This window comes from Megalobrama amblycephala, linkage group LG13, assembly GCF_018812025.1.
Source record: "Megalobrama amblycephala isolate DHTTF-2021 linkage group LG13, ASM1881202v1, whole genome shotgun sequence".
Classification (NCBI taxonomy): domain Eukaryota; kingdom Metazoa; phylum Chordata; class Actinopteri; order Cypriniformes; family Xenocyprididae; genus Megalobrama; species Megalobrama amblycephala.
The window spans coordinates 23,445,049-23,471,444 of NC_063056.1; the positions used below are offsets into that span (position 1 = coordinate 23,445,049).

Here is a 26,396-nt window from a genome sequence, read left to right on the forward strand (position 1 = left end):
AACCGTATATTGACATTCCCACAATTCCCTGCGTGATACTTCACATTTGATATATTTTCGTTGAAATAACTCTGTTTCTTCTTAGTTTTTCTCATTTTTTTCTAATCAGTTATGTACATTAGGGTTTTATGTTACATCTAATGTTGTTAAATTAATGTTTATTGCATTTTTAAAATTTCATGCATGTTACCATGATGGTGTTTAGTGTGTGTGTGAATGACACTGTGTGCACCTTCTATATGTTACTGTTGTCCTTCTCAGCTTGTGGAAAAGCTGCTTGTGATGAACTTTGATTCATCATGTGACTCTCATCACCACTGTGTTTGGTGACTGTCAGTGTATTATAAAGGTACAAAACAGATATTAGTACTTCATTAGGTTGGTAAATTAACATTATATCAGTTAATGAAATACGTTATTTTACCGTAAATTTAACAGATTTAAAATGTAAAATTCACATGTAACTCCGTAAGTATGTTTACGGTTTGATGTCATTTTTACAGTATTGTTCTGGTAACCACAGCTGCCGGTATTTTTCCGTAGAAACAACGGGATTTTTTTTACAGTGTACAGTTAGTTTTCATAATGGTTGTAAAAGATGCAGTTTCTTAATAGATATTCTGTTACACTTTTATCATTTAAAAATTAACAAATTAATTAAAAATGACTTAAAATGAATGAAAAAGAGTAATGCATTGAAATGTTATGTATCATAAAAGAAATATCACTTATGAAAGAAATGTAGTTTCTGCTTTTGTCTTTAATATTACAAAAGTTTAATTGGGACGGATCTGTGCCGTACAGACAACATATACATGTAGCATAAAAAACTAAAAAATATATATAATGGCTTCTGATAAAGACTGATTGTACAATATAATAGTTGCATAATGTGAGTGCATAAACATTTAAAATAAGTAATATTTAAGAATGACCTCCAGGCCTCCAGTGCTTTTATGCCCTTAATTTTGGCATTATTAATTCATAGTTATCTTAAAAAAAAAAAAAAAAAAAAAAAAGAATACTTGAAAACACTATGATAACAGATACTTCATAATTGCAGAACTTAACATTTGCAAAAATACAACTTCACAGAACCTGTAACAGCTAATTCTTAGAGGAAAAAAACTATACCAGTGTATTTAAATTATGACTGAATTGCAAAGCGCTTTAAGAAGTAAGGTGCAAGAAGGAAATAAAGGTCTTCAGCGTGGCTGGTGAGGACGGTGTAGTAAGACCTCCACTGGACCAGAGGGCAGTTTCTTTATGAGGTTCCAAGCCTCAAGCCGCATCATACCCGCCAAACTCTGACCTTGCACCTCCAACAACTCATCCCCAGGAAACACTTCACTGACTGGTCCACCTGGAAACAAGACATTGACTTAATTGCTTGTTGTCATGAAAGAGCTTGGAATGAGACTAAGCACAAGCTCAAAATTGCCCTCTTGTGCTGAAGTGCAGGAGGGATACCAGTAGCAAGAAGGTGTGAGGTAAGCGGCAGTTTGCCCTTACTTTTGTAATTGGTAGAATCATATTAACATGTTTCTTTTCCCAGACTTTCTCACATAATCCACATTAGTGAATAGTTGTGTTGAATATGATTGAATATGAATATGAGAAAAAGAGGTCTTACCACGAAATATTTTTTGTACAGTGAGGGGTTTGTCTCCTGAGCTGGAGCCCACCCCTCCTTCCAGACTAAAGCCAAGATCAGAGCTGGACTTTTTCAGAGTCACACGGACTCTCCTGCCTGTAGGGGGCACACACATACAAAGTATGAACATGGGATTGCACAAGAGACTGCTTTCTTTTGTCATACTTTTCTATCTCACCTGTATACACGGTAAGGCAACTTAATCAGTATTATCATCAAACAACTTAATACAGAACCTTCCCAAAATGCTGGTTGATTTCCAGATTCATACATGTGTATAATAAAATGCTTTCTTTCATATCACCATCTATTTGTCATCTCTCCACCCACCTGTGATTCCTGGTCTTTCAGTGGCCTCTTTTCTGCTGTTAACGCTCTGAAGTACAACCACTGCCATGCCCTGCCCCCTAGCTTTTCTCAATGTACGCAGAGCCTCCCAGTGGGCAGAGTTTTGCAAGGCGGTGCCATTGATGGACAGCACCCGAGCACCCTCGAAGATAGAGCCTTCTTGTTCTGCTACTCCACCTGGAATTACTCTGTGGACCTAAGAGATGAGATGGGGGTGAAACACCCCATTCCAGTTAAAGACAAATTGCATCTACTTCAAAAAAAGTCAAAAACTTGTATTGCATTGTTCAGCTGAACTGTGTTGAAGTATAAAATGAAATATAGTGTACTTAAAAGTTACATAAACATTTTAGGATTTAATCCTAAAGACATTTACCAGTTCTGTCATGACAACTCTCGGAGTGTATGGCATGATAATACCAAATGTTGTGTAGTACCAAATTACCATCCATGGTAATATTACAATGTTGATATGTTTGGTCTTGGCGGAATAGATCTGCTACGCTGCTGCAGAGCAAGTACGGTACTTGCTACAGCCAATACATACACGACACACTGCTGTGAGCAAGTATGACATGCTGCTGCTGTACAATATAGCGTACATTAATTACCTGTAGCAGATCTATACAGGTGGAGCTGGGGAAGGTGGAGGGTTTCTGAAGTGCGCTGCACTACTAAGGCAAATGCTAACTCATGTATTTGAAGATTGAGCACGCAAGCTCATTGGCTACTAATACAGCAGGAACCAATCATCTGGTTTGACCTATTAACCTGCCAGTTAGAGTTTCATGCCAGAACTTTGTATTTATTAAAGGAAGAGAAATTTGGTATTTCAGTAAACTGCAGAGTTGAAGTAATTTCTTCTGCTATTTTTTTAGATGCACAATAGATTACTTTAGTATTAAACTAATTTTAAGTTTTTTGTATTTGCTGACTTTTGTTTGACCATCAGTATTGGTATGTTCACATTACAGCATTTGGTAATACTCACTGTGACTGGTTTATTCTGATCCACTCCACCTGCCAAGGTAAATCCTAAGCCACTCCCCACCTCCTTGTGTAACACAATCACTTGCACGTCTTCATACTTCTGTTATAAGTCAGAGGTACAAGTTATGATAGCAAAAGGTTTCCTTATTTCTAAAAATGTACATGACATGATAGTTTAAATCTATTTCATTGTCAAATTGTATGTTTCAAGACGAACTTATATCACTTGTTTTACCTGCAGGGTGTCATCTCCCAAGCCCCTGACATCGTCCAGTAAGCGATCCAGTTCATCAGTGCTCAACAGAGTCACAGAAGAGAAGGCTGAGATGTCTGAGCTCAAGGACGCAGAGCGTGTGGATGGCAAATCTTCACAATCCTCTAAAAAACTGCCATCTGATGGTTTATAGTCCACCCCACCATAATTACATAGGTCCACAAGACTGTAAGTGGTAAATATATAAAAAAGAGAATAGGGGTTATGTGAAGTGGAGATATAAAAATACTTTAAAGGAAAGGAGCTACAGTAGCATATGGTGGCAGGAGCATGAAGAAATGCAGGGTAAGGGTAACCTGCTGATTTGTGCTTGTGAAATAAGCTGACACTCCACTTTAGTCTTATTTCTTGTATTTCTTTTTTTACATCCTGAATCATTTGTATCACTTTTTTTATTTTTCATATCAGTTACCTTAGAGAAAAACTTCTGCGTTCTGATTGGCTCATGTTGCTTGTGATGGTCACGGATGACTCTCCTGAGTCAGAGTCTTCATCAGTTTCAGTTTCCTCCTCATCATCGTCTTCTTCATCAGAGCTCCACCTAGCCTTGCTAGTAGTCAATATGGTGCAATCATTCCTTGTTTCATAGTTGTTATTGTTCGAATTGTTGAGTAAGGAATAGGTTGTTTGGACAGGAGTAAAGCTTTGAGAAAGATTGGGGAGCACTTTGGGATGGGTACCATTGACTGGTGTGGCTTCAGGGCTAATCTGATTCTGAATGCTAACTGTAAGAGGGGCTCTATCAGGAGAGTTAGTCGGTGTGTTTTCTACACCATCATCATCATCATCATCATCATCATCAACTATTTTTACATTAATTGTCTGTTGCTTTAATACATTTTTGACATCTGACTGTTGGGAGATTGATGGGACTCCTGCTTTTTCTTCCATTGCCCCTTTGTTTCTGAGCCCTGAGGTTGAAGTGATGGCAGAATCTGGTTCATCTGTTTGTTTTTTACTCAATGTTGTCGATTTATCTTCATCCCTCATGTTGATAACTTGGTCAGTTCTTGAGTCATTCATTTGTTTGAATGCTGGTGCAAGCTCAACACTCTTTTTGTAAGTCTCCTGACGTTCTAATGTTGGTCTTACTTTGACTATGGAATTGGAATGAGGAGTTCTACTTGTATCTAGAGTCCCTTCAGGCTCCTCATTAGAATAACTTTTGTTAAAGAAATTTGTTCTTAGGCTTTCTGTATTCCCCACAACCCTTCGAAAATGTAGATTTTTATCTGAACCACTCTTCCTTATAAGAGCCACAGGTTTGGGATGCTCTGGTACAGATAAGGTCCTCCTGGTAAGAAGAATCTCTGGTGTGCTTTTGCTTTGTTGAGCCAAAGATTCAAACATGCTGATTGTATTCTTCACTGAATCAAAGGATGGTACACGATTTTTTTCTAGCACACCTTCTTCTCTCCTTCCTTCAGTTTTACCTGTGAAAACTTCCTCTTTCTCTTCCTCTTTATGGATTTCATTGTGTGCTGCACCTTTTGAGGCTAGTGGGTACTTGGGTTGGGTGATCCCATCTTGCAAACCACTAAGATACTTGTATTGATTTATGTCCAGTCTTTTTGCACTCTCTTTATCTGATTGTTTGACTTTCCTTTCTAAGGACTGACTACAGTACTCTGGAGACCCCCTTCTGCTTGTCTCTTCATTGTCTTCAGGCAGAAGTGACTCAACTTTTTTAATAGAGGACATTTCTGCACTCCATTTAGGCTTTGGTGACATTGAAAAACTTAATCCAGAGGAATTGTCCCTTTGGTCAGTTTTGTTCTCCCTGTTGGTAGAGGGTTCTTGCTTCGGAACAAGGTATGTTTTTGGAAATCCTCTTGGCAATGATCTAGATTTTTCTACATTGAAAGAAGGTTTCCCCTGTTGGCTGTCAGAAAATTTTGAAGAAGTTCCAAACACAGAGTCAGTAGTGTATTTTCTCTGACTTGGAGTAGAGTCCACAGTGTCCATTAATTTAGGAAATGATTTATCAGAAGTTAGAGTATTGTTGCGTTTTAATCCGATTGAATTTTTTGAGTGTGCATCAGATTTGGCATCTGCCCCAAACAGTTTCTTAATTCTTTCCGTTATTGTTTGGTTTCCAGTTACTTCCTCAGTATTGGAAGGTCCTTGCTCTCTGGCCCAGGATTCCATTCTGTTGTCTGTCTGATCAAGACTTGATTCACCTTGTTGCTGTGCCCAGAGACTGCTACCTTCTCCGATACTACCTTGGCTAAGTCTTGGCTTCAATCTGACCGGAAGTGACTGGCCACTGCTTGCCTGATCCAGAGCAAAATTTACACGGTTCATTCTCACAGATGTAGATCCAGAGATTGGGTAAACCTTTCTGTCAGCGTTCTGATTGGCTCCACTGTAAGCCTGAATCCTCCATGAAACACTACTGGGTTGATTCTCTTGTGTGTATGAAGTTGTCTTGTTGTTTGCCTCTGTTCTCTCGAAAGTATCGGATCGCGCCATAAAATTATTAAAATCTCTGCTCCCACTAGTCATCCCAGTTCTGTTCCCATTTCCTGCTCTACTACTCATTTCTCTCCAGTCTAAGCTTTTGCTTTTATTTGACTGGTAAAATCTCCTCATATCATCTCCTCTGCTCCTGTCACTTGCTTTCTGACTCTCTTCTTCTTTAGCGTTTGACTGCTTAGCACTCAAATCACCCTTCTCAGAACTGATGGAAAGAGCTGAGTCCTTAAGAGTGCAATTACCTAAATTTTTACCTGTCTTTTTGTCATCAGTGTCAATATGGATACCACTAGCAGAAGAAGTACAGACTTTGTTGAGGTCCTTACCAGGATCACATTTCTGGCTTGAGTCTTCAACTTTTCCCTTAGAAATGTTACTTATCATCCCGAGGTCCTTTCGCTGAAGTGATTTAGCTGAGCGGATTTTGAATTTAGCAGCTGCAGAGCCAAAAGTCTTTACAGATGACTGACCATGATTTTGTGCTGCTGTTCCGCTGGATGATTCTGCACCTTCAGTTCTGTCGCCAGTTGTGTCTGATTCAGGAAACTGATATACAGAAGTTCCAGTATGCAAACTCATGTTTTTAAATGTCTCTGAATGTCACACAGTATATTCATTACAGTATAAACGGAAGGCTGGTTGCTAACATATTTCAGCAACTTGATCAAAAATGTTTATTCCTTTTTTTCTCGGATTGGCAGCATTTGTGAAGTAATTAAGAAGGGCTGTATTTTCCTACCATTGTTATAAAAGCTGAAAAAAATTTGTTTGTAATCCAGGGTGGTGGAGGAGACCTGCTAACTTTAGCTTCAATTTGTTGCTCTTCTGACAGATGTTTCACTCTTTCTGGATCCAAAAATAGCTAGTAATTGGTCTCAGTGCTCTCTGCTCCTTATCTTGTTCTGTGATGTAAAAGCAACAACCACATGTGAAGGTTAGATTTAATCAAATTAAGTTTAATACATTTTTTGTACTTCATTAGATTCAAATTCATCCCGCTTGCTGCATTAATTAAAATTCAAGAATTTAATTGGAATGTAAAAGGCATTCTCAATTTAGTTCTGAATGAATCACAACCCTGTACTATGGTCTGAACATACAACCTGGCCAAGACCTTTAACCACTAAGATATACCACCTCCCAATCAACAGTGTACACGCTTAAAGTGCATTTTCAAATCACCTGCCCAGGTTTGTTCTAGTACCTCAGGATTTCAACATACTGAAACTCTGTATTTATTACAATGAGAGTCCATAAATGTCTTCCAGGCATACAGCATCTATACCCTCATAGGTAAACATCTTGAAACTCTGGACAAACACCTTACTTGTATTCCTCACTCTGTAAAATCAAACATTCCTAAAAGGTTTAAAGATCACTCAACCAGTTTGTATATGCATTTTGTTGCATGTTTACTCTTACAACATTCTTGATGTTACTTGTCACACTCTTCAGTTTTGGTCAGATAACAGGTCAAACACACCAAACTACAATCCTGTCTAACACCACATATGTTACACAGTCAGAGTGCACACATTTAAAATTACATAATGCTTACTGAGGATGCATTACAATGTGTGAATAAACAGGGATAGGCAGTATTTCAGATACATGTATTTAAAATACGTTTTTGAAATACAACATACGTTATACAACATAACGTATTTTTTGTATTTTATGCCAGTCAATCTCTATATTAGGCTTCTGATTTCCTGTATCAGCTTCCAAGCATGTGAGCTCCAGCTATAGGACATGCATTAGGTGAGCAAATTTGCTGCATTAATAAGGAATAAGATAAGATGAGGATGTCATGGCCGATTCTACTTGTTTTTTTAAGGTTAAAACAGAACAGACTGTATTTCAAATCTGTGAATGATGTCAATTAGTCTAGCAGGAACTCTGCCTCTCATACACACCCACGGTCATTCAAAGCAGCAGATTGAAATTCATTCAAACACTTCAGTAACATCTGATAGTAGTCACATGCAATCAAGCAGACACTGATAGAAATTTGTATACAAATCAATTTAAATGCCTTTCAGGACAATATTGAATCAACAACTGAAACTCAAGGTTTTGTAATGCTCCATTCTAGATTTGTTTGCCCCACCTTATTCTGTTGTAAAGACTGCTTTTGTTATCTTAAACTAAACATATATAGGTCAAGAGTTCTGTAGTTGAGTTTAAAATAAAAGACATGAGCAAACAGCAAGCAGAGATAGAGTGGGAGGAGGAAGAGGTGTGAGGTACACCTTCCAGAAGCGCAAATACAGACCTGATGAAAATAAACCTGAACTGATTGAAAACAAATAAAGGAAACATTGACACAGTAAATATAGTTTGTTATTACGTTGCTCATAACCACAAATGGCCATGTACTAGTGCCTTGTATTTTGCAAAATAAAGTTACCAGTGCCATATGACTGCAACATTACAGACTTTCCAAGGAAAACAGGTCAGTGTCAGTTTACAGAAACACCTGTTCTCCCATGGCACACATGCTTAAACAACAATGAACATACACTTTACCTGACACGTATTCTAATCATACATGTACCGTTTTAGCTCTTAAAACAGAATTAACGTACCTTAGAGGACCTCTGTGTCCCTTAGAAGTTTGAGAGAACAGGTTCTCCCCATCTTCCTTTGTGCATTTAAGCTCTCACTCCTTGTAGTCTGTCATTTTTCTATGATGCATTTATACTGTAATAAGAACTCGCCTGACTGGTTCGACATGCTTACCCTTTTCCACCCCCTTTGATTATTGTGCCTTCCGCTCTCATTTCCCTACCTCTCTCTCCTCCCCTGTCTCTTTCAGTCTGCCTCTCTCTTTTACTCCTTCCATCTATTTGTGTCTCAGTTTCTTTGTCTCTTGTACACCTGTCAACATGTACACCCTTCACGTCTAATGAGAACATTCCTGCTCCGTGGTTTCTTGGTGACTCAGTAGGTGTTAAAAAGTATAGGTAAATGTTTGTGACAATCATCTGGTCCTGGAGCAATAGCACTCTGAACATGGCTCAAATATTGGATAAATGAAGGACTGACTTTTTAAATTTCAGTCTGACTAAAAGTGTTTTCTTTTAAATGCAAATGCATCTTCCAACTGAAATCACACCTGTCTGGTTTTTGTAAAGTTGAACCAATAGGCCTATAATACGATTGTAGCGCAGCTTCGTCCAACATACATGTTAATTGGACAACATTTGACCTCGGTGTTGTGCATTTGCTCCAAAAGACAGAAGTGACATGCAATGTGTATTTAATCAAATATTCAATTATGCATTGTGTCATGTCACTACAAAATTACTACAAATCACTACAAATTTGAACCAGTCAGCTTCCCAACACCATAAAAATACACTAATCCCAATGCCACTGCACTAAAACTGAAACAATAGTAAATGGAAAACAAATAAAACATATTTTATATTATCAGGGAAATATTCACCCCCTCGACAAACTCCTCAGTTGTGTTTAATATCTTCAAATGAGGTTACTACTCCAATTTTGACAATTAACCAGTAAGATGATACAACTAACATCACTTTGAAACTTATGCATCTTCAAATAGCACACTTTTCAATCTTGACATTAGGGTTTTTGTTATGCTAATGCAAAGATATATGTTTATCTGAGCAGCTTTTATTCTATCTGCTCCATCTTCCATCTACCCTCCACCTTTGTTCATTAATTTTCTCTGTACATATTTACTTGCTCACAGCTCTTTATGGCAAAGTAACAGTATTAAATTAAAAGCTGCAAGCAGCGATGAAAGGACCCTCGCACCCATGCCAGTGCCACCCGGTGGCTTTAGGAAAACAGAGCACGGTGAGCAATATGCATTTAAGTATATAAGAGGGCAATGCTAGTCATTTGCATTTGCCACACTTCCTGCTACCCAGCTGGTGGTGATATGACTGTAACTACATTTTAGCATGTAGATGTCTTCAGGCCAGGGCACTTATCAAACATATGAAGTTTGAGGCAGATTAGACATTGTATGCTTGAGTTACAACAACTTCCTCTTTCATAAATATAATAGTATGCTTTAGCACTCAGCTAAGTGTTGCTAGCAGGTTTAGTACTTAATAGCATATTTTAGTATGTTGCTAGTAGTGCATCACAGTGTTAAACACGTCACTTCTTGTTGCCAGTGGGTGGCGCTATTACTATAACTGAATATTGTCATGTGTAGATGTGTTCAAGGCAGGACTCTTCTCAAACATGTGAAGTTTGGGGCAGATTGGACATTGTATGCCTGAGTTACAACAATTTCCTGTTTCGTGGCGTTAATCGCATACATTAGCACTTAGCCAAGTGTTGCATGATTTAGCATGTTCCTAACATGCTTGGTACTTCATGGCATATTAATGTGTTTCAGGGAGTGAATTACAGCATAAAGCATCCCATTTCCTGTTGCCACCAGGTGGCACTATGACTAACTGAATATTGAAATGTAGATGTCTTATCAAACATTTGAAGTTTGGGGCAGGTTGGACATTGTATGCCTGACTTACAACAGATTCCTGTTTCATGGCGAAACATCAGACTTTGTCAGGCCGCCACGGACACGCCGCTTAAATCTTCACAATTTAACATCGCTAAGGCCTTAAGATTAGACTGACCAAATATGATGTTTTATTGGTTAAATGTCAATGACGAGTTAATCACAGTAAAACATGTCATTTCCTGTTGCCCGCAGGTGGCACTATGACTGTAACTGATGCCGGACATTGGATGCCCAACTTCCTGTTTCATGGCGAAGCATCGAATTTTGTCAGGCCGCCACAAACACGCCCCTCAGTGAAAGATCTTCGCAATTTAACGTTGCAAAGGCCTTTAGATTAGACTGACCAAATATGATGTTGTATTGGTTAAATGTCAATGAGGAGTTAATTACAGTGTAAAACATGTCATTTCCTGTTGCCCGCAGGTGGCACTATGACTGTAACAGAATATTGACATGTAGATATCTTTAGGCAAGGACTCTAATAAAACATGTGAAGTTTTGGGCAGATTGGACATTGGATGCCGGACATTGGATGCCCAACTTCCTGTTTCATGGCGAAGCATCGAATTTTGTCAGGCCGCCACAAACACGCTCTTCTTCGCAGTTTAACGTTGCAAAGGCCTTTAGATTAGACTGACCAAATATGATGTTGATCTGATTAAAGCTCTATGTTCAAGTACAACGTCTGGAAATGGCAAAAACTGCAAAGATTTTGCTGAGAAAATTCTAAATATCTGACTTCCTGTTGGGTTTTCAGATTTTGCACCCCAGTGGCTTTTTGTAGGTATTGGGCTGTTATATCTGTCTACCGAATTTCATACTTAATTGAAATTTTGTAGGTGCCACTATCAAGCCATTTTGCCACACTTAATTCTGAAACCCATATCAGACGTAGTAAATTTTCACCACTTCTGACGCATGTGCAAAATTTCATGAGTTTTCGAGCACGTTTAGGCCCTCAAAAATGTGATTCATTTCGGAGAAGAAGAAGAATTGACTGAGCAATTACAATAGGGTCCTCACACCATCGGTGCTCGGGCCCTAATAAGTGATCTGTTATACTGTGGTTGTGGCAATGAGCAGTTATCCTTTTTTTTATAAGGCCTAAGTTAATAACAGATCATTGGAGAATAAGAAATCAAGTACTTGCAGCACTACATACGACTAAATGTGAGATTATATACATTGATAGAGATGGTTGCCCAATGTCGGCAAACATTTACAACCTAAAGACTGTCAAAACATCAAGGAATGATAACAAAGACGGTCTTATTATGAGTCAAAGAATAAAGAGTATGCAAGATAATGCAAGAGTTTGAAAAGGAAGTTTGATTTTTTTTAATAGACAAGCATTGACCAATGCTTCAACTGAAACCAAAAGCACCAGCAGAATAATAGCCTGCATAATTTTAGAATCTTGCAAACCATGACCCAGAAACGCCAAGGACATCTTTGCAAACAGCTCCGGCATGAGCATTTTAACCTGTTAGTCATCATCAAGCATCATTTACATGAATTCAAGATGCAATGACCTGTAGATGGAGACCACAATACAAAGCAAAACTGATCATACACAACCTTAAAAGATGTAGGAAAAGTTGTAACTCATATTAGAACTCATCTAAATTAAACATTATTCTAACAATAGAATATACAGTTCTAAAAGAACACAATTTGACAATTGATTACCTGCAATTCTGTGGCACAGTTGTGGGCTGAGTTGCTCAACTTCCTGCAGCTGCACGAGCAAATGAACAGTGCAGCAAAAGGAGCTGCTCAGAGGCTGAGAGAGAGAGCAGAAGGGCGGGAGTTTTGCTTTAAATGTTTGTGAAACTTGACATCCAGACCTTTTACATGCTCTAAAACATGTGAATGAAAAAATAATGTGCTGTTTTATACGTATACATCTTTATATTTTATGTATAACCTATATCTTGCATATGCATGTACATTATATTAAAAACAATGTATTTGATTACATGTAAAAATGTGATATAAATTTGCCAAAATAACCAAAGAAACACATTCAATAACTGTTAAACATTACCTATTAATAAAAATAAAAATAAATGAAGGTGTTTACCTTAACAACAGTTGTGCATGTGCTGTAACCATCATCCTTCAACGGTCTGTCTTGCATCACAGGCACATGCAGACTGCTGATGGCAACAGCAAAGGAAGCTGGTTAAGTTTGCGGTTTCAGAGAGACAAAAATGTAACTGCAACTGTTTCTTTCTACCAGTTTTTGATTGCAAGTGAATGCAAGCAGCACACTAAAATGACAGACGGTGTGGAATGATAAAGTAAACGAAATAAGCCACATTGTTGAGCTGCTTGTGGACACACAGTATAATTAGATGTTTCACCATCTTCTGTCGTCTGATGTCCTGTTTAGCCAAAACAGCTTCTCTTTTCTCGAGAAATCGGTCACAGCGAAGGAATTTAACTTCTTCGTGGCTAAACCGCATTGCATTCTTCTGACAGCTATGAAAAACTACTACCTTATCTGATACCAGAAAGTATCTCCGCACTGATTTTCATATAAATCTGACAAATGCAGAGTGCACGGCATGTGGTTTATTTTTAACAGGACAGAGTGAGTCACTTGTCTATACCCGCCCCCCCTCCCCTCGCTTTTTTTTCTTCATTTTTCTACCACAGTCTGTACAATATAGAGATTTTAGTTTACCAGAGCGCAAGATAAAGTCATGATTGTTGCGATATCTGTTCTCACTGGGGAAACAATTTCAATCCCCTGTTGTCTTTTCATGCATCTGCCACCCACCTCTGTTCCTTCTGAGAGAACTGGTGTCATTGTTCACGTTCAGTGTGTTGATCTGATAAAGGTCAGCTGTCCACTAAGTCAGCTGTTCTGACACCGCTCACTTAATTTCAACAGAAACAAGTCGAACACTGAAAAACCATGTGCATAATGTTTGGATGCATTGACAGTACATGTGCGTGTGGCTTGTGAGCTCCTAGAGAGCTATAATCTCACACAGAGGAAAAGATGACAGGAAAGCATTGTGGTTTGGAACAACGACAGACACAGTGGTATTGGTGTAAATTTATATACCCTATATGCCACTTCTGTGTGAGTAACTCTCTGAAAATAGTATTATGGAATGTGAAAGGCATCGTCATGTGATTATAAGAAGGGAGAAAAAACAACTGGGAACTTTTTTAAACAGCAAACATGTATTTTGTTTGCTGTTATAGCCTAATGTATAGCAGCAATGGTGGCATATTTTAATTGCAGTTTATTCTGAACTGAAGTATGCAATAATTTATGCAAGGATAGTTTTATGAACACATATTTGTTTTGCTGACCTGATCATGACCTGAGGACATTTTTTGAGAAACCCTGAACCGATGTTGCGTTATTCATGCCAAACCACAAGGAGGCGTCAAAGAAGAGTAGACGGAAGAGTTTTTCCATGAAAATCACGCGACGAAGAGACCGCAGGAGATGTCAACAAAAACTCTCCTGAAAATGTCAACCTGAATAATAATAACGAGCTGAATTTTACAACTGTCTGCCAGTGTCGATCAATTATATCTTCCTTTCATGAGCGTTTAACTAAATTCTCACAATGGCAGAAGGAACTCTTTCCGGTGTAAATGTTGTACTTGTTATGGCCTACGGAAGCCTGGTAAGTACCAAACTGCATTGTATTTGTATAATAATAATTGTATTATTGAGCATGTAAATAACAACAACAACAGTAAAGCTGGAGCAATGTGTATCCGTCTGTTTTTTGTCTTTTCTGCATTTCCAGCCCAGATGTGTGAATAGTTTTTAATAGGGATTATAATGGAAATTTCCACTTTGGATAGTAACTGTCAAAACTTATTGAGTTGCCCATCAAGAAACTTGGGTAAAGTTGGTTTTATATTCGCACATTCGGACATCCGTATTCAATAGCCTTGTTAATCACACTACATTGGACATTCAGTGGACATTCACAAGTAAATATGCCATTAAAACAATACTTGCCTATTTTGATCGACTGTGAAAAATGTAAGTTGACAATCGCTGGTTGTCAATATCATGTCGCTGCTTAAAATTCGCAAACATTAATTTATTGGAAAGTCTGAATTTATCAGAAGTCCGAATGTGCGAATATAAAACCAATTTTACCCAAGTCATCAAGAAAGCGTCATATTATTTGGCACCTATAATGTCTAAAAATACTGTCTATATAGGCAGCTCAGTAACTTTTAAGCCTGTTTTGCCCGTATCAGAATTGTATTTGAGTGTGTAATATGTTGATTGAACCCTTCTGTCATTCTGCAGGTGTTTGTGTTGCTGTTCATCTTTGTGAAAAGGCAGATAATGCGCTTTGCTATGAAGTCTCGCAGAGGACCGCACGTCCCGCTGGGTCATAATGCACCGAAGGTACATCTCCAAAACATAATTTATGTCTCTGTAGAGGACATTTGATTCTATGTTCATTCTATATATTCTGAGACCATAAGTAGTGTAGTAACAGCAGCTAAATATTTTGGTCACTGCTAAACAAAATGCCCCCAACAGGACAATAAATGGTAAAAGTATATGTTCCACAGTACTTTGTGCAATAAATATGTTAATTGTACCACATGTGCCATCATGGATCTTATTTGTATTGATATATAACAATATAAGTAGCTACCCTTGTGCAAAACAATACAACCTTGATTTTAAAGTCTTGTCTTTTGTTTATGTGATGTTGTTTTTCTCTTTATACCTCCTATGATGGTTTTTGTTGTGTATATACTAGTTTGTAATGCACTGAAGCAAAGCTGCATCTTTCACAGGACCTTAAAGAAGAGATTGACTCCCGTTTGTCCAAAGTGAATGACATTCGCTACGAGCCACATCTGCTCTCTAAAGATGACGATCGACTGAAGCATCAAGGCCAAATTGGTGAGAGAAACAAAGAAGCCCCTAGCAGTTCTCTTCATAACACTGTTGCAGATATGAAAACTTATGCCCATGTTTGTGTTTGTGCAGGTTGTTATAATTATCTCTTCAGAATGCAAGCATTAGATGCCATTAGAGACTCTGGTAAGACCCTCTTTTGCCTGTGTGTTGTTTAATGTTTATGCCGATGTTTTAAATTAATTCGCATGAATTTCACATGAATACAAAGATATTGCTGTGTTCAGTTTAATTTTGTTTAATGATGTCATATTTCAGAAATCAGCCTTATTATGCAGTAGTTTAGATGTTTTTATTTCTAATTTATTTATTTTAATTTATTTTTCACCCAGTTTTAGTTTTTGTCTAGTTTGTGTTCTAGTTTGTTTACTTAGTTTTATTTAATATTGCTTTAATATTGTAGGACTATTAGGTGGAATTTTTTTTTTCTAAACTTTCTAATGCTGTTAAGTTAAGTGGACATTTTCATATTAAATGCAGAACAGTTGTGAGAGTTTCAGGATTTATAATATGCCATTTATAATATGCATAATTAATTTGTGGCCATTTTTATTTTTATTTAATTTATTTTTAGAGTCATGAATTTTATTTTCTTATATTTCAACAAAAATATGTTTGTTTTAGATTTTGTTAGCATATATAAGACTGCCATAAATTTCCAAACCAAAATTTTGTAAAACTTTATATAATTACCACTATCACTATAAAGTTTATGGTTAGTACATATATATATATACAGTACAGTCCAAAAGTTTGGAACCACTAAGATTTTTAATGTTTTTAAAAGAAGTTTCATCTGCTCACCAAGGCTACATTTATTTAATTAAAAATACAGTAAAAACAGTAATATTGTGAAATATTATTACAATTTAAATCTTGCACAATTTAAATATTGCATCATTACTCCAGTCTTCAGTGTCACATGATCCTTCAGAAATCATTCTAATATGCTGATCTGCTGCTCAAGAAACATTTAATGTGTACAATTGTACAAAATATTTGTGTACAATATTTTTTTTCAGGATTATTTGATGAATAGAAAGTTCAAAAGAACAGTGTTTATCTGAAATCTAATCTTTTGTAACATTATAAATGTCTTTACTGCCACTTTTGATTGATTTAATGCATCCTTGCTGAATAAAAGTATTCATTTCTTTAATTTCTTTTCAAAAAAATAAAAATAAAAATTCTTACTGACCCCAAACTTTTGAACGGTAGTGTATAATGCTACAGAAGCTTTGTATTTCAGATAAATGCTGTTCTTTTGAACTTTCTATTCATCAAGGAATCCTGAAAAAAAAAGTACACAACTGTTTTCAACATTGAAAATAATCATAAATGTTTACTGAGCAGCAAATCAGCATATTAGAATGATTTCTGAAGGATCATGTGACACTGAAGACTGGAGTAACGCTGCTGAAAATTCAGCTTTGCATCACAGGAATAAATTACTTTTTCAAATATATTTAAATAGTACACAGTTATTTTAAATTGTAATAATATTTCACAATATTACTGTTTTTTACTGTATTTTTAATTAAATAAATGTAGCCTTGGTGAGCAGACGAAACTTCTTTTAAAAACATTAAAAATCTTAGTGGTTCCAAACTTTTGGACTGTACTGTATATATATATGAATGAAAGAAATCATTTATGCTTATCAAGGCTGTAAAACAATACAGTAAAAACAGTAATATTGTGAACTATTATTACAATTTTTAAAATAACTGAATATATTTCAAATAGAAATTTATTTCTGTGATGACAAAGCTGAATTTTCAGCATCATTACTCGTCTTTAGTGTCACATGATCCTTCAGAAATCATTCTAATATGCTGATTTGGTGCTTAAGAAACATTTATTATTATTATCAGTGTTGAAAACAGTTGTGTTGCTTAATACTTTGGTGGAAAAGTACCATTTTTGAACTCTGTCCCACCCATAGATCTCCCATTTCACGAGTTGTGTCGCAGTGCCAGTGCTCTGACCGGGCGGCGCTACAGGAAGTGGCTGCTGGACCTGCGAAACTCTCATTCTCTGTTCAAGACGAGTCATGGTGCGCTCCTAGAGCGCTTAGTGGAGGGCTACGACAGCGCTCGCCATGGGACCGGGGTCAGTCCCAGTGTGCATATGTGTGTTAATTGGTTTTGTACAGCAGGGGGCGCTGCAGAACATATTTAAGAGGCTTGTGTTCTCTTTCCCCGTAGATGTTTGGTGAGGCAGAGTTTGTGAAGTATAAGGAAGATCTGGCTGAACTGGCTGCTGTGTAAGTTTTGTTGTCTATTTTTTGCAATTCATCTCTTATAAATCACTTTTCTCACTCTTTTATTCTCTTTTTCCCACAGTGTCAAGACCTACTCCAGCAGCACCAGTCTAAACCAGCAGCACCAGTCAGCAGCTAAAGATCTGACCAGCTCTCCCGGCCCCTCGTCTGCCTCCACCATTCAGGTTACTTACCTGCCCTCCACCGGACAGCGCAGCAAGAGGCCCAAACACTTCCTGGAACTCAAAAATTTTAAAGACAACTATAATACACTAGAGAGCACACTTTAGAGAACGAAACCCTCGTAAGGAACTGTGTAGATTTAACTCAGACTGTGAAACAGAAGTGTTGCTTACTGGAAAGCCTACACAGGAAAATCTTTCATGTAGAAATGACTACAGTGGGAGATGCAGTAAAATTACCTCAAATCACATTGAGAATGTGAGAATGACACGATAGAACAAAATCTGTGGGATAAAGGTCATTGTGACTGCTTTGAGAGCAATGCAAGAATGTTACGTTTCTAATTTAATTGTTGTCCTGCCTGAGCTCACACTGTTTACTTTACTTTAAAGGTCATAGCCACTGTTTACCCTTTTCTTTGTGAGAATACCATTTTAATATGAAGAGCACCAACAATGCGTCCCTTTAGCTAGGATGAGAACCTTTTTAACTGGAATAACTGTTCTGGCACAAACGTGGATTTAAAAACAGCTGTACGGACATTCATTCTTACACCTGTTTTATATTAAAACAACCTTAACTTGAGGTTTCCGAAAAAGATCCTCTGTCAGAGAAGACAAGGCTGGACATCATTCTAACAGAAATTGGGAGAGACAAATATTCTTTTCTGTGCTACTGATCAGCTTATTGTCCTTATTTTTTAAGTGCAATTGTAATTTTTAATTAGTTCATGTGTGTGTAAGGAGGAACAAAGTTCTTTGAGACATGACTTGATATGGTTGTTGTCATGGTAATGTAGCTTAAAGAGCTATGAGAAGCTGTCTGTGTTGACTTTCACTGTATTATAAAGTCTTATCAGATCTAATAGTGTCTGTGTTTTCTGTACCTGCACAGCTGTGCCTTTAAGGGTCTCCACTAACAAGACATCACTGGTTAAAGGTGATAGAGAGGATTTTTTCGTCGACTGAGAATCCAAAGACTGTTACTTTGTTTTTGAAATGAGCGCATGCGTAAGAACAACCCCCCTCCTTCACAGCTCATTTCAAAGGAACGCCTCCCAAAACTCGTGTACGAGTGTTTACCACCGGCATTCGCTGTGTCGTGTTAGTGGATTCATTATGTCGGACTCACCGCAGGTAACTCATAATCTGCAGTTGTTACTCCTGTCTCCTGACAAAAACATTGCATGCAGCGCCTGTGGAGTGTGGAAAGTTACTGGAGAGCGCAGCCGCGCTCGTCTCTCACAAGGAACGTCACGGCAGTGATTGACTATGAGGGGTGAATTCAACAAAATTTGACGATTGCTAAGCAAACTGAGAGGAGAACTAACGTGTATACGCACGTCAGCCGTCTGGACAAAATCCCATAGTATTCAGGCGTCAGACGTAAGATATGAGACGTTAGACGTCACGGTCACGTGTTGGAGCTGCGCTCAAAGTGCGCGGCGGCGACGTAGTTGAGAAAGTATATTTTTTTACTTTGCGTCTGGATAACGTACGTGTGGATAAACGTCTGGATAACTATGGAAGGCCAAAAGGGCCAAAACGTGTGAAACCGACGTCTTAACACGTAATTACGTGTTAACGCGCAAATGACGTGTTAACGCGTAATTACGTGTTAATGCGCAAATGACGTGTTAACGCGCAAATGACGTGTTAACGCGTCATTTTGTGAAATAAAAAACGTGGAACTTTACCACCACCTGCTGGTGTACACAAGCAGACTAGGATTGCAAATTGCAGGATTTAATCTAAAATAAATTTTGTATTATAAGTTTTTTTTTCTTCTTTTCTTTTCATCATCTACTATTTACATAAACAGGAAATTAAATCTTAGCTTATAAATATTATTAATATCAGAGGTGTGTAATAATTTATAAACTTGTTAGAACCCGGTGCTCCACAGAACTTGGGCGTGGTAAATCCTAAGAGGGTAGGGGGCGCTATATATATATATATATATATATATATATATATATATATATATATATATATATATATATATATATATATATATATATATACAGCTTCAACCATCTTCTCGCGGAAACCAACATGCATCTCTTGCATGTTGGTTGATTATATATATATATATATATATATAATCAGAGAGGAGATAATGTGGAGCAGCAGACCAGGGGGGTGCAAGAGATGCATGTTGGTTTCCGCGAGAAGATGGTTGAAGCTGAGGCCTGAATTCAGTGGTGGATGTGGCTGTAATGGTGAGGAAGAAGTTCTCAAACAACCTTGCAGACCTTCTATCTTTGGTGTGCTTTTTCGGACTGCTTCTTTTTCTTCATATTAAATTTCCCAAACAATGGTAGTGCCGACTAATATATATATATATATATATATATATATATATATATATATATATAAAACACCTGGTTCATTTTTGACTTTAAGATGAGAGAGAAACAAGTCAGAACAAAAATTATAGTGTTACAGTATAAATCCACTGTTAACATTTATGGAATTTTAAATGCACTGAGTTTCTATGAAATATATCTATATATTTACAAATATTACTACAGCCAATCAGAGTGATTTTTCAGAAATTATAAATTAAAATGAGGCAGAAAAAAGATTTTGTGAACAATCACTCTAATTGGCTGCAGTATTATTTTTAATCGAGACATTTCATGGAAATTCAGTACATTTAAATATAAATTGCTAAACTGACCTTCTGTCCTGGGTGTTACTTGCCAAAGTTCTAGACAGTAGAGTGGTAAAGGTATGATGTCAGACTAATTTGCCGCTGGGTGTTTAAATGGGTTTTCTCAATTTGAGTAAAATAAAGCCTGTGGTAAACATAACTTGACAATACTTTTTGTTCTGCATTTTGTTCTACAATGCAAACTACACACACTCACACCCCATATGTTCTTATCTAGTTACTTATTTAAAACATACATTTCCAAAAATTGATTTTCAAAGTATTGTCAAGTTATGTTTGATTACCACAGGCTTTTTTTCTACTCATAATTTGAAAAACCTTACAATAAAACTCCAAGGAGGAGGGGATTTGAAGTCATCTCTGCACCACTCTTTATCTTCAAATCTTCTTATGTGAGTTTACACTTTTCAGTTTAAAATGGAACGAACAGTTATAAGGGCTTGTTTAGCCTTTAATTCGTGAAATGTTGAAAATGAAATATGTCATTGTATTTCAAAATTAATGTCAGGAGCACTTCATCCTGTATAATTTGATTGGAAATGGCATTAATGCAGAGGATAAAGGGTAATTGTGCTTTCATTTGTGTTTTTGGTGTGATTGGTATGCATCATTTAAAGGGAAAAAACCCAAAAATGAAAATTTTGTCATCATTTACTCACCCTCAAGTAGTTCCAAACCTGTATGAATTTGTTCTGCTGTACACAAAGGAAGATATTCAGAAGAATCTCAGTAACCAAACCGACATCACCCCCCATTGACTACAACAACAGGAAAAATAAATACTATAGTAGTTAATGGGGGGTGATGTCAGTTTGGTTACTGAGATTCTTCTGAATATCTTCCTTTGTGTACAGCAGAACAAATTCATACAGGTTTGGAACTACTTGAGGGTGAGTAAATGATGACAAAATTTTCATTTTTGGGTGAACTATCACTTTTTTTATTTTTCAAAACACTAACTGCATAGTGGTTAAGAGAGTCAGACTTGTAACCCAAAGGTTGTGGGTTCGAGTCTCAATATGGCAGGAATTGTCGGTGGGGGGAGTGAATGTATAGCCCTCTCTTCCACCCTCAATACCACAACTGAGGTGAGACCTTTGAGCAAGGCACCAAACCCCCAACTGCTCCCTGGGTGCCGCAGCAAAAATTGGCTGCTCACTGCTGTGTGTGCACTTGGATGGGATAAATGCAGAGCACAAATTCAAAGTATGGGACACCATACTTGGCTATGCATCACTTTTGTTTTTCTCATAATATTCATGTATTACTAAACAAAATGTACATGATATACAAAATATGTGTAAAATGTTTTATTTTAATGATGCAGAGATCATTTAAACAGTTACTGTCACAGTAAAAATAAAACAGTGACAGTGGGTACAATATGTGGTAGGGGAGTGCAATATATGTCTTTGTTAATAGTCTTTCATGCCATCCAAGATGTACTATATTACTTTCTTCATATAAACACTGCTTTTTAAGAAAATAATCAATCTCTGTGAGTCCATATTCAAGTAGATTGTAGCATGCAGTTAGTCAGAAGCGATGGTAAATAGTTACCTATTGTTTTACTTCACTGGGGTTGTATAGATAACTGTCACAGTCACTGTGTGTGGTTTTTAAAGTGTAACCTTTTTAAAATACATATTCATTTGCATTACATGGACTCAGAGATGGGTTATCTTAATTCTTGTTTATCCAAGATCAGCATCGAGTAATAGGAGTAAAGTACAACATCTTATTTATTTCTGAGCTGTGTTTGTTTTAATCTAGAGCGCTAAAGAAAGTAAAATATTTGCATAATATTAGGTGTCTGAAGATCAAGATCCCAGTCATTCAAAGGTGATATGTCTGAACGAAATAAATTCTTCTCTGATGGATATCTGGTACTTCCACTCCATCCTCTGGGTCAGCAGCAGAATTTTGCTTGTGAAAACGCTGCTCCACTCCCTGCTAAATGTGAAAGGAGAAGTATTAACGATACAAACCGCTTTGAACTCCTATGTAACAAATTGAAGACTTATTCATTTGTTTGAAAATAATAGTTTATCAGTTAGCCGGTTTGAAAAGTTTTTCTGACTACAAAATAAAAATTGTTATTATTATCATTACACAATGAGAATTATCTTATTATTTACTCAACCTCCTTATGTTCTTGATCAGCTTTTTGCAAACATGATCTAAACGGAAAAAGATTTTAATTGTATAACCAGGTCATGTAACGATTGGGCTAAATCAATACAACACTGCTGTTGTGGACTCTCAGGGTGCGTTCACACTTGTAGTTCGGTTCGTTTGGTCCGGACCAAAGAAGAAAAAAAAACATTTAGTCCTGGTCCGGTTAGCGTTCAGATTGGCAATTTTATCACCGAACCAAAAGATACCGAACCATAAGGCATAGGGATACATTCACAACGTGATTGGTCAGATTTTATGACGTATTGCCTATTTTGAGACGGAACTTACCTAACATCCAAAACAATGCTGTTTTCTGAGGTAAATGCACTCGTTGTGTATGCGTAGCGGTGCGTAGCCTGCATGTGATGGTATTTTGGCCAGCTGGGAACTCGTGAAGAGCTTATAAAACATGTAAAGTAGTCAAATCAGCGGCGGGAATCCATCCGTCACACACACAAATGATCTGCTGCGTGGAGACGTGCGTCTGATGCCTGTGATGGGCAAACTCGCAACTATGACGAGAAAAACCGACATGCGTGAGGATTCTGTCCTTTTTAGGGTCTCGTCTTCCTGTTTTTAGTTCGGTTACATGTCTTTGGTCCGTGTTGCGTTCATATATCATTTGAACCGCACCAGAGTTCGTTTGGAAGCGGACCGAGACCCATCTTTTCAGCGGTCTCGGTCCGCTTGTTTGGTGCGCACCAGGGTTCGGATGGCAGCGTTCACATATGTTCAAATGAACCGCACTAACCGAGCAATCGCACCAGGGTTCGTTTTAATCGAACCAAACATGACAAGTGTGAACTTGTCATGTCTCCACCTGAAAAGCAATACTTTTTTGGATTACTTTAACTTTAAAAAATGACTTACCTCGAGTTTCTATCATGATAACGACAACGATTGGTGATATCATTCGTCTGTGCTTTTCCATAACTCCTCTCAACAATGCTTTTGGATCTGATAAATGCGTTGGCTAGCAGCAAATAAATAGAGATGAAATTCAAAAACAAAACTCCAAACTTTATATCGCTAAATGAAATGGGAAGCCGCAAATAACTAACAAATAAATAACTAAAGCTTTTTTATGACGTGACTCTCCTATGACTAAACAGGTTCAGAGTAGGTCCAGCTCAAACAACGTTTCAAAGGTTTGGATCCAATAGCAAGACAATTTTGCTTTTTACGTCCAAGTGGAACTCATGCAACTATAAGCTGCGTTGCTTGTGGAGTGATCTAAAGCTTTTTTTAACCAACCCAACCAACACTGTTGACCCATCCCTTACACCTTACCCCTACCCTTAAACCCATACCACCAAACCTGTACCTAACCTTACCCACATCCCACCTCAATAGCAGCAAAAGTGATTTGCAATTCAATATGAACCCAATAAGTACATTGTACTTACTTTTTGATGTAAGTACATAGTATTAAGGCCACTTAATATTAAGTGGAGCCCTTTTTCCTAAACCGAAACTAATAAAAACCTGCCCGAGAAGGACAGACTTTCCTAACTTATGATTCTCAGTAGCCTATTGAGAGCAAGCGAGCACGACAGATGGACATTGTGCGCACAAAAATGCTAGGAGAAAGGGGCGTTTGGGTATTTGTTAAAGGCAAAATGCTTCATTGCATTCCTTCTCAAGAGAATACTTATCTTCCTCCTCCTACTTCTCCGCCTCAAAAACATTAAAGAAGTCTTATTTCAAACTTTTGATCGCCAGTCTGTAAAATAATGCGTGTGAACTATTAGAAAATTATATGTTTTACACTTTACGGGACATAGGTTATATGAAAGCTGCTGGTTTTGCCATGCAGTTTAAGTTTGAGAATATTTCGAGTTTTATGATTGTGAAATTACTGAAGAAATCCTGACAACAGACACACATTCACTTTTATCTGACATGCTGAACACTATAGGTTACGTTAATGTTTCTATATCCAATGTGTGAAGAATAACAATCCGAAAAGGTCAGAAGTGCGTCCTAGAAATGAATCCCCGTCGTTTAACAGTTTATTATTATTATTTATCGTAAACAGTTGGCAAACATTGCTGTAGGCTATATTGTTTTGTTCAGCTGCTTATGTTATCTCGGCTCGCATTCTACAAGCATTAAATAGTGCAGCGCTGTTCGGTTTCCGTGGACAGTAAATCCCGCCTCCTTTGATTTGATTGGTTATCTCAAACATTTTGACATTGATAAGCGCTTTTATACAGACTGAGCACACTGATTAGTGTCTTTGTGGGCCGCGCCCGCGCGAACAATTCGTCTGTGCTGACGGAAAGATGGGCCTATGGACTATTTACTACAATTCATTCATACATTTACATTGCAAAGGGCCGGCCCACAGGGAAAACTCCCGGTACTGCCGATAGCCTTGTCCGCCCCTGGGGGAAATAATGGGCGTCCAGTGCCACAAAACAAGATCACTTACCTTGTAATTATTATTGCTATAGCATCCCGATCGTCTGTTTGAGCCAATCGAGTACACTCCCGAAATGCCCTATTGCAGTCTGTAAGAAACTCTCTCCGCGCCATGTCCTGCTGCTGATGATACTACTACTACTACTTTCTTCCTCGCCGCCAAAAGTTTTTGGTTAAAAGGAAGTTGCGCCAGACTTGAGCACATCGTAACCATTACGTAAGTGCTAGTTCACAATCTCATTAATAATAAAACGATCTGAATCGTGCGTATCACCATATTAATTAGTCATGAGAAGGATTACAAACAGTTACGACAGGCAATGTCAACGTGACACAACACCTTTATTTATTTAAATTATTCATGATATAGTGACCCAAGCACTACACTGAGCTTACCTCATCAATCATCAAAAGTCAACAACATTGACGAAAGGGTGACGCACACACACGGAAGAGCCACTTTTGCAGGAAACCGAATAGATAAATTTGGAATTAGGTGAACATTATGTTTTGTTGACAGCACTGGGCGTAATGACAGAAATCAGAGTTGACAATTAAATGGTACTTTCGATGAAAGGAGATAATTACTGAAATGTAATTTCTTACAGATGAGGGAATCGTGAATTGCTGGACAGACGGATGGCTGAAGCACACTGGCTGACTATAGAGATACACACAGGAAAACAATGGGGAACAGACTATGGAGAATATCGTTGGAATACATTCTTGAGTTGTTTCCTATACATACATGCTTATTCCGTCTTCTATTTGTTTATATTATTGTAAATAATTTTGTTTTACATTTGTAAATACATTTGTAATACATTTTATTTATCTACACACCACACGTTGTATGTGTTTATTACAAATTCAAACAGTAAAACTGTCACAAAACTAACAGATCTATAAGAACCAATTCTTTTCTTGTATACACACACACCAGCACATGAAAGCAGTATTAAAAATCAGGTAAACAAGAGCAAACCTTTACCAGAAACATGAATATAGTTTACTACAAAAAAAGAGTAAAAAAAAAACAACAACAATGAAGGAGGCCTGCAGATGTTGAGAAGAACCATGGATTCAACATTCATAATGATTTTTCCCTCCATAATGCATAAGAATGTTCTATGATGTAGATGAAATTCTCTAGGCAGATTTAAATTCGTGAGTAAACATTTGTGATTGCAGTACTGTACAACATTTGCTGGATGTTTGTGTAGGCTATGTAATTTTTGGGGGAAGTGGGAAAAGATTATAACAAAACCACTCATTAAAAAACAATAATAAGCATGTACTTTCATTAGTGTATGTCTATAGATGAATATGTTATAAAATCAATAGTGAACACACCTGTAGTTATGATGATATAATTTAGTTTTTAATAAACGTATTACTAGAATAAACTGCAGTGCAGTGAATAATGAAATTTCATCAACATAAGAGTGTTTACTGTGCTGTGTTAATTGTTTTGAGAGCAACAACATTCATTCA

General features: G+C 37.3%; 2 protein-coding genes and 1 long non-coding RNA gene across 5 annotated transcripts; 1 reads left to right on the plus strand and 2 right to left on the minus strand.

The window, feature by feature from the left end:
* Positions 1-742: 742 nt before the first annotated feature.
* Positions 743-12,815, minus strand: si:dkey-92i15.4 (dentin sialophosphoprotein). Of its 3 annotated transcripts, XM_048153192.1 has the most exons (9): positions 12,621-12,815; positions 12,338-12,413; positions 11,944-12,037; positions 3,679-6,643; positions 3,228-3,432; positions 2,994-3,092; positions 1,985-2,198; positions 1,634-1,750; positions 743-1,363 (listed from the first exon to the last, which is right to left on the minus strand). In XM_048153192.1, exons 4-9 carry the CDS (start codon positions 6,318-6,320, stop codon positions 1,206-1,208), a joined length of 3,435 nt encoding a protein of 1,144 aa, XP_048009149.1. In that variant the 5' UTR covers positions 6,321-6,643; positions 11,944-12,037; positions 12,338-12,413; positions 12,621-12,815; the 3' UTR covers positions 743-1,205. The 3 variants fall into 3 exon arrangements, with proteins under 3 accessions (XP_048009149.1, XP_048009148.1, XP_048009150.1); XM_048153191.1 differs by having other exon boundaries at positions 12,338-12,815; XM_048153193.1 differs by lacking the exons at positions 11,944-12,037; positions 12,338-12,413; positions 12,621-12,815 and adding an exon at positions 8,330-9,168.
* An 846-nt stretch (positions 12,816-13,661) lies between these two features.
* lg13h1orf43 (linkage group 13 C1orf43 homolog) lies at positions 13,662-18,489 on the plus strand. The gene is made up of 7 exons (XM_048153816.1): positions 13,662-13,907; positions 14,552-14,653; positions 15,055-15,163; positions 15,251-15,304; positions 17,124-17,290; positions 17,386-17,444; positions 17,524-18,489. The coding sequence occupies exons 1-7, from the start codon at positions 13,848-13,850 to the stop codon at positions 17,729-17,731; spliced, it is 759 nt and encodes a 252-aa protein (XP_048009773.1). The 5' UTR covers positions 13,662-13,847; the 3' UTR covers positions 17,732-18,489.
* Positions 18,490-21,542: 3,053 nt separating this feature from the next.
* On the minus strand, positions 21,543-26,388 carry LOC125244098. Its single transcript, XR_007179223.1, has 3 exons — positions 23,885-26,388; positions 23,349-23,451; positions 21,543-22,253 (listed from the first exon to the last, which is right to left on the minus strand). It is a non-coding gene; the product is annotated as an uncharacterized LOC125244098 (long non-coding RNA).
* Positions 26,389-26,396: the final 8 nt, after the last annotated feature.

Bases quoted from the DNA above. Each gene is read 5' to 3' on its own strand.
- si:dkey-92i15.4 (XM_048153192.1), bottom strand. From the start codon at position 6,320: ATGAGTTTGCATACTGGAACTTCTGTATATCAGTTTCCTGAATCAGAC. The intron at 1,751-1,984 runs GTGGGTGGAGAG...TGCCCCCTACAG, and splicing joins TGAAAGACCAGGAATCACAG to GCAGGAGAGTCCGTGTGACT. The intron at 1,364-1,633 runs GTAAGACCTCTT...TCTTGTTTCCAG, and splicing joins TGTACAAAAAATATTTCGTG to GTGGACCAGTCAGTGAAGTG.
- lg13h1orf43 (XM_048153816.1), top strand. From the start codon at position 13,848: ATGGCAGAAGGAACTCTTTCCGGTGTAAATGTTGTACTTGTTATGGCC. The intron at 14,654-15,054 runs GTACATCTCCAA...CATCTTTCACAG, and splicing joins TGGGTCATAATGCACCGAAG to GACCTTAAAGAAGAGATTGA. The intron at 17,291-17,385 runs GTCAGTCCCAGT...CTTTCCCCGTAG, and splicing joins GCGCTCGCCATGGGACCGGG to ATGTTTGGTGAGGCAGAGTT.